This window comes from Opisthorchis viverrini (assembly GCF_000715545.1).
Source record: "Opisthorchis viverrini unplaced genomic scaffold opera_v5_470, whole genome shotgun sequence".
Lineage (NCBI taxonomy): Eukaryota > Metazoa > Platyhelminthes > Trematoda > Opisthorchiida > Opisthorchiidae > Opisthorchis > Opisthorchis viverrini.
In genome coordinates, this window is record NW_008752124.1 from 145,243 (window position 1) to 156,414 (window position 11,172).

The window sequence follows — 11,172 nt, forward strand, 5'->3', positions numbered from 1 at the left end:
AACACCCCGACCAGACAGTAACGGCCAAGACCGTTTGTGGCCCTCCCCGCACTATTCGCCTATTGTTCAGGTTCCCGATACGGAACTTTGAGTGACGCGTAGCTTCGACAATTCCGATAATCAAAAGGAAGAATTGTGTTTGTAATTCTACGACACTATTTATGTAAGGGCGAGGAAATGTGTACAACAAACCTCAACTTTCACGTTTGGTAGCGTCAACAAGTTCACAGGTCTCTCACTGACCCGCACAGTGCAGTGTCAACGTCCGGACACCAAACAACGGCGAGCGGAATGATGGCTCAGTAGCGTGGGTTGCGGTCTTTACTTCCGGCGACGGTCTCATGATTCTCAATGGACGTGCGACCACGAGGAACCCATGGGAAAACTAGTCAAGGCAGGCTCAGCAAACGAAACATGAACGCACATGGGTAAGTAGGTCGGCAGCGCGCATTCGCACACAGGCACACATGTCAATACACAAGTGTCGGAAAGGACGGCCTCTGCGGCAAGGTGAGTGGCGGGTACGAACAAGCAAAACAACTGGAGATCAAAAGTACATAGGCGGAGTAAGCAAATAAATGAGGGAATTATCTCAATGTCGAGTTAGGTTCAACACCTTATCGCCACCACAGATCGTTCAAGTAGTCCACGTTTCCTCGTGGACACGGGAGTTGAAGTTGTTGTGTTAACACAAGCATTCACTTCCCGATTCTGTTCCTTATTCAATACAAGCCGCTAACGGTACCCACATCGCTACACATGGGCAACGTTCCCTCACTCTTGATCTCCGATTCTGACGTGCGTTCAAGTGAATTTTCCTTTTGGTCGACGTTCAAACACCCATCCTTGGCACAGCCTTTCTAACCCACCACAACTTATCCGTCGATGTACGACACAAACGTCCACTTGACCTGCTGACTCCCCTCTCTATCAACGAAACTTGTGCTCCAAAATGATCTACGGTTATTCGAGCTATCCTACCTAATTCTCATTTTTCCGACATCCTTAGGGATTTTCCAACCCTTGCTCATTTATCTCAGTACACTCAACTGCCTTCCGTCGTTCATCACTTTCCATACCAATCCCAGCCGACTCCATCCAGGTAAGCTCAATAGCGCGAAACACGAGCTCGAACACATGTTCGAACTCACGTCGTCCGCACTTCATCGAGTCACCGGTCGTCACTCATACATATGGTACCCAAGAAATCCAAAAGTGATTGCAAGCCTAGTGAAGATTATCGTTCTCTCAATAAGGCCACTATAACGGACAGGTATCCTATCCCGCATATCCACCATTTCGCGAGCACCTTATTCCACACAAACATTTTTCCTAAGCCGGAGCTCTTAAGTGCATATTACCATATTCCCAGACGACATCACTAAAACAGCTGTCAAAACACCGTTTGGCCTTTTCGAATCCACGCGTATGCCTTTTGTCCTCGAAATGCAGCTCAAACGTTTCAACGTTTCATGGACGAAGTTTTAGGTGGTTTGCCTTCTGTGTATTCTTATCTAGATGACCTTTTAATCACAAGCACCTCCTCAACTAAGCATGCAGATGATCTCAGTGCAGTACTCCAACGTCATTCTACATAAAACGTACGTTCGAAAATTGACTAATGCTTATTTGGTGTCACTAGCTTAGATTTTCTTGGCCACTACATCTACTCAACCGGCACTCCAGCATTTTCCGATCGCATTTGGCTTTAGAATCTTTTCCAAAACCCACCACTGTCACCCAACACCGTCACTTCATTGGTATCATCTATTATCGGCAGTTCATCCCCCGCAGTGCAGAAAGTTTACAGCCGATGACCAATTTACTTGACCCCGAAGAAAGATAGGTCACCCTGTCTCCCGCCGCCAGTGCCGCTTTCGAAAGAGCCAGGCAAGCCGTGGCTCACACCACACGATTATCTTTCCTCGATGCTCACGAAAACACAAAGCTTGATGCTTCGAACGCTGTTGCCGGAACCGTACTCCATGAAGTCACTAGCAGCATATTCCAACCAGTAGCCTTTTTCTCGCAGAAGATGCAGGCTCTACAAACGCTACGCGGTACTCTTAGTCGTAAATTACTCGCGCTTCAACATGCTACTCACCATTTCCGGCACTTATTAGAAGGTAGACTACTTACCATTCAAGCCGATCATAAGCCACTTACGTGTGTTTTCAGCGCTAAGCCTGATAGCTACTCACCACGCGAGATACGTCATCTGGACTACATTTTCTATGTACTACCGATATTCGGTACACCCCAGGATCAGACAATGTCTTCGTAGACGCCCTCTTCCGCCCAAACATTAAAGCTCTCCAATCTTCTACGCGGTTGGACCTTGCCAAGCTGGTGAACCTTCAGCATTGTGGTCATAATTTTACATCCATACTATCCTTCACTTCATTTCAAGTTTCTTCTATTCCTTTCTCCCTCCAGTCTGTCTACCGGCTCAAACATTCGTCCCCAAAGCCTCCGGACGAGTTCTTTTTGACCACCTTCATGAACTTTTTCATCCAGGAATCAAATAAGCAAGGAGGTTGGTTAGCACACGTTTCGAGTGACCCACGAATAAGAATCTAACATCCTGAACGATACAGTGCATCGCCCGTCGTCGCAGTAAAGTAACTCGGCATACAAACTCACGTATATGGTTCTATGCCGTGTATATAAGTGCATTACTATCTTCGAAAGCTATAAGTTGAAACTGTTCGGAAGAAGACCCCTGGACAACTGTGATTAGATTAGTGTTTATTCGCTGACCTGAGCCAACGACGAAATATTTTAAAGAGGACAATCCTTAATGAGTCTGCTCCATCTTATCTACTTACCGTTTCATACTGAAACTATTGTTATTACCTTTATTTCTTTGCCACACACCCCTGGTAAAGTAGCTTTTTGTGTAGCCAGAACACTACAGTGTCTACATGAAATTTCTTCTGGTTCAGTCATCCTAATGTGGCGCCCAATACACCTCGGTAGCTTGAGGTCGTTTTAAATGTTAGTAAAAGAAGGATCCTACAGGTGTAGTCGTGGAGACCAAAGAAATTTTCAGGGAGTAACCCTAGATGGGGCGGGAAGCACGGAGGTGAAAACTCTCGTTTCTGACTGGACCAAATCCTGACCAATCAGGACGTGCACGCTTTTGGTCGGCAGCCCGCCCGCCACATATCCGTCCGGTTGGCGTGATCGGGCTTTTCGGTCGGCGCTCCTTCGTGTACCTTCCGCTTGACAAGGCTATTCGTCCGAAGGCATCTAGTTTTTGGCTTGTGAGAGCTCATATGACTTATACCGTTTGTCGTTCCGTTCCCAGGACAGCGGGAATGTTGATCTGAGAAACACTTCAGTTAGCTTTTGTTATGCCCTGCAACCCGGAAGTATATCATGGTCGTCCAAATTTCCGATGATGTAAGAACTCTCGTTCCATTTTAAAGCCATATTCTTCTGCCTGACGTTGATCCGCTCCGTAGCCGCGCACCACTGCCTGACGTAGTGTTCGATTCAGCACATTCTGGGCCTCATTATACCGGTGTGGTTCATCTCATGCTGGCCCTCCTTTGCCTGTCTGAATATTATTGGTACCTACCTGACTGTAGGAATGCATTGAAGGACGGGAACCACGGTTATAGTGTTCCAGGCTTCCAGGTTTGAACCGAAGCAAGGCATTTGCGGTGTCGAGTATAATGGACATGAAAGCATTCTTGTCTCATGGATCTCCAGTTGGGGTTTAACCATCATGACTACGCAACTCTTAGAATGTAGTCTCTACTTGAATCGTTTTGTCGCAAACGGTATTGAGTGCTCATTTTGTTGAGTGCCCGACGGACATCTGTAACTGGGATCTACATACGAACGGAAGCAATAGGTGCCACAGGAGGGCAATTAAAAGTAGTCTTGATGGCAACTAGGAGTCATCAGTCGAATTCTTCCGCATATCTTCCACGCTAAATGCAATTAATAAGATCCCCCAGCTGATTTCATTACGCGATGGCCTACGTAACATGAAGCTTTGTCATGCTGTGAATTTCATATTCTTAAATGCTTTGCTATGGTGTCCATACATAGACTGGAGAACCAAAGGCTTTGATTCTTAAATTCAACCGCAAGACAGCGGCGGTATATCTAAGGTTAGCAAAACAGACGTACCAGTCCCAGTCGCTAACCTATGAGGTCAGGAGGCTGTTTGTCAATCTTCCGTCCGTTGAGAATCCTTGTGGGAAAAACATTGGATGTTGATTTGGTGCGAACAAACATAGCATAGTAGGTTGCTGAGGTTTGAAAACCGTCGCACCAATATACTGTCCAACATTTTCGACCACCGCTTTAGAACACCTTGAAATTATGACGCACCTACATTATATGTCATGTATCAGTATGTTTTGAAATGCGAGGGTTCATCCGAGCCACGGTATGGCATGGTGCTCATATCACCTAAAGCTGGCACCCTGACATGATGGTCAGGCTTGGTTGTTGCGATGATCCCTCGTGCCACACTGGCTAAAACTTCGTTCTCCAAGGTGAAGCCATGCCAGGAAGACCGAAGGGAGCATTTAGAACAAGAACAAGGCCCCATGCTACAAGTAATCGTATGTGTACGCTACGTTCTCCCGAGAAAAGACGGGTTAGACCGTGACAGCGGGCGCATAATAAAATACGGTTGAAACACTTGCAATGGAAGTTTGGCGCTGCTCTTAAGGCACCTGATGTACGCGGCCGCATCAGGAGTGCCACAGTAATATCTCACTCCCTTCGCTCCCGTGTTAGGCCAGCCTCTTGCAGCCGAGCACGTCAGACTATTTAGTCATGGACTCTTGGCAGGCTCCCCAAAGAAAACCCTACCTTCCGCTGTCTCGTGAGTCACACTTTTCATTCAGAGGCTAGGAACAAGCCTTCTCAACAAAACACTCCATCCTCCCACTAAGTTGAGCCTTTCGGTTAGGCCTAAGGTGGAGCACCTCAACTAAACCCCTTTCCTCAGCCTGGGCAACAGGGAAGTATCATTTACCCGCACAGTTCTTCGCCCATCGATGTCTCTCCTCAACCTCTTCCCACCGCACAAACGTCTCTGGGTCATTCGTTTGTCATTTATCTGAACGTCTGAGAGCATTCTAGCCAGGCACTGGAAAAGTGCTACAGCTGGACAAGCATTTTTTATCCGACCGATGTGCTTTATACACCCCACTGCCCACTAGCAATGCCACTCGAAGGAAGCACGAGGGCTGGGATACTGCCAAGTTGCCCAAGGCTAGACAGGAGAAGTCGAGAGACAGAAATCGAGTTCGAACTACGGGCCTTCCGGTCAGTAAATTCGCGTTCTAACCACTTGAACCATCTTTCCCCAATAATTAAAACAGCACCCTGCTAACTCCACATAAGTGCGTTCAGCGACTGTATCCGTGTTAAACTGGCAAACAGGCGATGCCCGCTGGAACCTCATATTCCTTTAAAATCGATGGTGTATGTTGTGTATCTGAAATACGCATACATATGCATTTCAAAACGACAAGGACAAACTCAGCTCTCTCACAGTTCTCCCTCCTTGTGTCAGGTATCCAAAAGCGATGTATGGGCATGTTTTGCTGATTTGGATTCCGGTGAAGTCTTCTTTGCGTCGTCCGGTTATTCAGCTCAGTCAGGCTCAATGCCCCGACATCAAAAGGTAACTTTGTAGTGTCGGCGCATTCAGCAACGGATGGTAGTGAAGAATTAGTGTCAACCCTGATGTGATGTTTTTCCTCAGACTACTCGGGAGGGGGGGCGAGATGGCTCGGTTGTTAGAGCGCGGATTTACTGACCGGAAGGTCCGTGGTTCGAACCTGATCTCTGCCTTCCAACTTCCCCTGTCTAGCACTGGGCAACTTGGCAGTGTCCCAGCCCTCGTACTTCCTTTTGGTGGCATGGCAGTTAGGCACCAAAAGGGTGCTGAACGATTTCTTTCAACACTGATGTTGCTGTTCTTGATGATGATGATCATGATCATGATCATGATTATGTAGTTCTGGCACTGACAAGGATACTTCCTATTGAGATTTGTTCGGGCTCGTTTGTCGAGCAAAAAGCACCGACACTGTAATTCTTGCGGGCGCTATGAATGCCCAAGTTGGTTGCTTGAGCTTGAAACCACATCTGGTTGGTCTATTCGGAATCGATGCTCGTTGCACCGACAACGGAGAGCGACTCATCCAGTTGTGTACTGATCAACGTTCTTCACCAGTACGAGCGTTCGCTTCGCGTAACCTGGCGACTAATAAGTGCAAACCAACAGCGGACCCATCCGAATCACGTGGCCATCAGCTAACGATGAAGAGCCATAATTAAAAACTGCCCTTCTTTCTGGGCACAGGACTTGATTCCAATTTCGTCATATTGTGAGTGCGCCTGACAGTTTGCTTTCCTTCAGATCCTCGCAAGTCAGCAAGAAGTATGCTGATTCACCATCTTTGAAGAACTGTCATAGTTCAATAGCATCGATCTTAGCTCGACTACTCTCTACAGTAAACCAACGCTGTGTTGGTACCGGGCGCGTGGATGAAACCTGGTGAAATGTGAAAGGAGATATGTCAGCGGTATTCAGTGCTGTGTTTTTCACTTCTCCAATGCGACCAAATAACCACTGGATATCGTCGAGATCGCTAGTCTTGATTGGTGCCAAGAAATCTATACCACCAGCAATGAGTCCAGCACCCTTCCGGTGCCTAACCGCTATGCTATCAGAAGGAAGCTCAAGGGCTGGGATACTATCAGGTTACCCAAGCCTAGGTATGTGAATTGGAGAGGCAGTGTCGGGTTCGAACCACGCACCCTCCAGTGAGTAAGTTCGCGTTCTAACCACTGATCCATCTCGCCTGAGCAACGAGTACGACGGCACACGCAGATCCCTTAAACACCACGTAGTGAAGAGCTTAAGGACAGACTAATTGTTTTGGTGGATGTTGAAAGTTCAAATGGAGAAGAAACAGCCGTACTATGGTCAGTGAAACGTGAGCGAAGAAACCCATCATAACCAGCTCCTCTAAAGCTCGCCTGCTTATCCATTGTCGTATATTAATGGTCACTGTAAGCAGATATCCAAAGTGCAACATATTGCGAAACATCCAACCCTCGGTACAACCCCGCCGACTTCTTCTGAGCGCTGGTTGAAAACTCATCATCCGACGCCGGGCGAAACGATTTTCCGTGCAGGGCGGGAAGCACAGGGTATTCGAAAGGCCGAGGAAATGGAAGATGCGAAAAATGATGGAAATGTCTGCAGGTATTTTTTGTGATTCCGTCGGCTGTTTCTCGGGAGCCTCTTGTCAGCGAAACCATTAGGGATAAGAATGGCTCTCTTGTATCCAGCAAAGGAGGGCATTTTGAGCGTTAAGCACAATACGTCGAAAAACAATTCAGTGTGCTACCTCCAATCCCGACTGCCGGCCTTAGTCAGAAAGGTGGACTGTGAACATGGAACGCCCTTCAGCCTCAAAAGTGTCCGAGTGTATATCCCTACTCAAGTGTCATGCTTCTGGTCCCGACAACCTTCCACCCGCTCTGTTCAAGGACAGTGGTTAATTCCTCGGACAGTGCCTATTTAGCCTGTTTGTGTCTATCTGGGAGCAACAAACTGTCACAAATAGTTGGAGTGAGTCGGTAATAAACCATCTTCAAAAGGGTCTTCGCAGTGAATGTATTATATTAACCAATGAGTTATCATTCTGATCCGCGTTGTAGCAAAGCTCGATTACTTGGTTCTTTTACACGGCAAACGGTATCAGCGTATGCCCTGAAATGTTTCAGTTCTACAGCTGGGACAACTAGCCAGAGACTAAAGTGGCGCTTGTGTCACCCTCAAACGCCGGATATTCAAGAGCTTAAAGTGAGCGCTAGTTGACTTAGAAGGATAAAGTGATGAAGAAGGTTTTGAATGCAGGAAGTAGCCGCACCCTGTTTAAGCTTAGTAGATAAACTGACCAGAAGAGGACGGTTGTCACTCTTCAAGAACGCCTCTGGAACATAATGCGAAAGTCATCGTAGCCTTAGCGTCCATTATGCTTGCTAGCATACCTTGTGCTGGTTGACAAATAACTTGGGCCGAGAGTACACTGACAATATTTTCGCTTTGAAGCAGGTGCCTGGACGGTGTCACCCTTTCAAACTACAATGCCGATCTTTTTTATCTGAAAGTTTCTGTCGGCCGTCAGCAACTGGGACACGGACTGGCGACTAGAAGAATTTCAATTTTCACATTTTGGTGTGCACATGTAGACGGAAATTTTTAGCCTGATCTTACCAAGTCCACCAGTGCGAGACGAGACTACCCTCTCTAACCATTCGTGCTCAACCTTGCTGTGATACGCTGCTTGAAACCTAAGTGGCTTCCTGGGGGTGAAAATGTTGATGGATCGTTTGTTATCTAGAATTGAATGCGCAGATGATGAGTCCTCCTCGGAGATGTGTAATCAGCCTCGCGGTTTGACATACACTTCACGTTTGCAATGTGTAAAGTGTTGCTTGAGGCTGATTGGAGTCAGTACCAAACCACATGATTTCATACCAACCAATCGACGTGGTGGATAAGTTTATGTAACTTGGCTTGAACAGGTCCATGTGAACTGGTGGTGGACGAGTCTGGAGCCGAGTTTTTACTCTTTTTCTACCAGTCCCGTGTTGAGTAGAAACTATGGAATGGCGGATCATGTGAAGTATTAAATCATAATCAGTAAGCTAAGGCCTACACCTGCTACCCCCATGGATGGAAATCCTGGGACTCGACTCATTAATGGTAAATGACACTGGCAAGGATGGCTCGATCACGCAGTCAGTGGCACGGAGATCATCTCCTTCAGTCCATGACCGTCCTATTTTCCGCCAAATAGCTGGAAGGACTCAAAGTGAATAACCGATTAGTACATCGCCCCCCTTAGCTATTCTTTCGCTGATTTTGCAGTCGGACGAGCAAAATTACTGCGCCTACCAATGATACATGTTCTACGACCGATCAACTGAACGGAACTGCAGAGTGGATTATTGTCGCCAATCTGGACCGGGGTAGCCCAGTAGTCAACACCGTAGACTTTGGTTTCGATGGCGCGGTTTTGAGCCGTGGTGTGGACGTCTTTGAATTGGCCTCTGGTTCCCATCTTGAAATGTTTATTTGGATGTCATTTCATTATGTAAGATGCCTATTGCGCCTTTTCTTGCCTCACTGTCCTCGTATTTGCGTCTCCGACTCACGTTATTCTTCCTTTTAGTTGGCCCGATTGGAGGTCGGTACCTTGTAGGGTATCCGTACTTGCTTTTATCGCACCGTATCAATATGTACGGCTGTACACTTTTTATGTGCAGCAGACAATCCACCTTCTCCCATCCACACATTCGTGCTTTATGTTCAAACATGGCAAATAAGACCCTTCTGGCGAAACTGCGGCGACAAACTGGTTACACGTTTGCAGCGTGCAAGGAGGCACTGTTAAAGCACGATAATGATTTGAACAAGGCATCAGCTTGGCTCACCGAGGAAGCAGTACGAAGAGGGTGGGACAAAGCTGGAAAGCTATCTGGACGTACATTGTCTCAAGGACTTCTTGGGCTCCAGTTTTCACGAACTCATGCAGTTGTGGTGGAAGTTAACTGTGAGACTGATTTCGTTGCTCGAAACGAGCAGTTCCAGAATTTTGTAGCCGTGGCCACAGAGATGGTAATGAGAGAATTTGTTGTAAGTCTACTCCTTAAGTTTTTTTACTCGTTATAGAGTCGTTTTATCTCGCCTGATATTGTGTCGGGTGGCATGGCAGCTTGGCACCGAAAGGGTGTTATGGCTGAACAGTAAGTAATTAATATTGTCATAGCTTTGGGTTTGGTAACTTGCGCTGACAAAATTGCGTGTAAGCAGGTATTGGCGTGCAACTGAGTAGGCTAATCCAAAGAACATGAATAGGCCAGCTACGGCCTGCTGCTGCAATCAATATTCTAATCTTTGTGCCCAAAACCCTGAGTGGGCGATCTGTTTTGAAGCTCCAGATGACAACTCTGATGCATTCTTAAATTACTGTATCACAACGAAACACCGGTACCCTCAACTTCGCCAGGTACGTCACTGACAAAGGTTGATCAGCTTGAGTCCGAAAACTTCACCTGTTTTACGTTCCTCAAAACTGCCTGCTTCTATTAACGAATATACACCCATTTGCAAACTAATTTGGTTTTTCGAGAGACTCACCTGGAGCCCAGCTGAGTCCCTCGTTTGTGATGTTATCAGGCAACTGAATGTGCTGCACCAGGCCGTCTCATGTTTCAGTCGCTACGATATTCGAGGTATCGCCTGAGAACATCACAAACGAGAGACTCAGCTGGGTTCCAGGTAACTCTCTCGAAAAAAACAAGTTAGTTTGCAAATGAGTGTATATTCGCTAATTTCGTGCAATTTGGTTTCAAGTAGAACGTAAGGTTGACGGAAACCCGCGGACCGCGCCTACCTGATGAGCCCCAAAAAGGGCGAAACCGGTCGTGGGCTGTCAACGGATTTTCAGCAACCTTATGAGTAGTACATTACAAAGCTGCCTGCTTCTATGTTGGCTGACTGGTTAAGCAGCATCGTGTCTGGATATTCCGGTTTCACCATCTAACCTTTTGTAGTGACAAATAGAACTGCAAGTTGACCGTAAATTTTCAAATACACAACATTCTCCAGGAGGTACGTTAGAAGCACTTAAATCAGTGTATCACACTCGTCATTATTTACCCAAAGTAATAACGCTTCCTCTACTAGTTTCTCTTGGAGAGTAGCCCGTTCGACGCATGTCACCTTTCGCCAGTTTTAATGGTTAAAACATGGGAAATCCGTAATGAGGCAGTTGGAGAGCGCGTTTTCAGCTGTGTAACGGGTACTTCCATTGAAGAATGTGTCAAGCACCAAAATCTGCGTTGGTTGAGACATGTGTTGCGTATGCCGAACCATCGTTTGCCGAAGAGAGTGCCGTTTTCCATGCCCAATTCAGAGTGGCGTAAATAGAGAGGTGGCCAACCCTTGACTTGGCAGAGTATGAAGGAGATCACAAAACTGTTGAGTGCTGTCGGTGCTACTCGCCTTCCGGAATGGGGACCACGTGATCCTCACTGTGCTTGGTTGGAGACATTACAAGATATGGCTGCCAACCGATGTCAGTGGCGTTCTTGTTGTCAGTTTCTATCCAGATT

The 11,172-nt window shown here is 46.9% G+C and overlaps 1 protein-coding gene across 1 annotated transcript in view; it reads left to right on the forward strand.

Annotated features, from left to right (window-relative positions):
• Nucleotides 1-6,554: 6,554 nt before the first annotated feature.
• T265_11234 (hypothetical protein) overlaps nt 6,555-11,172 on the forward strand; it is a gene marked incomplete at both ends in the record, with an annotated part of 23,389 nt that continues 18,771 nt past the window's right edge. The window contains 4 exons of the mRNA XM_009177836.1: nt 6,555-6,756; nt 9,258-9,691; nt 9,728-9,801; nt 10,235-10,290. Of these exons, the coding sequence (XP_009176100.1) occupies nt 6,555-6,756; nt 9,258-9,691; nt 9,728-9,801; nt 10,235-10,290 (766 nt within the window). The remainder of the gene's footprint in view (nt 6,757-9,257; nt 9,692-9,727; nt 9,802-10,234; nt 10,291-11,172) is intronic.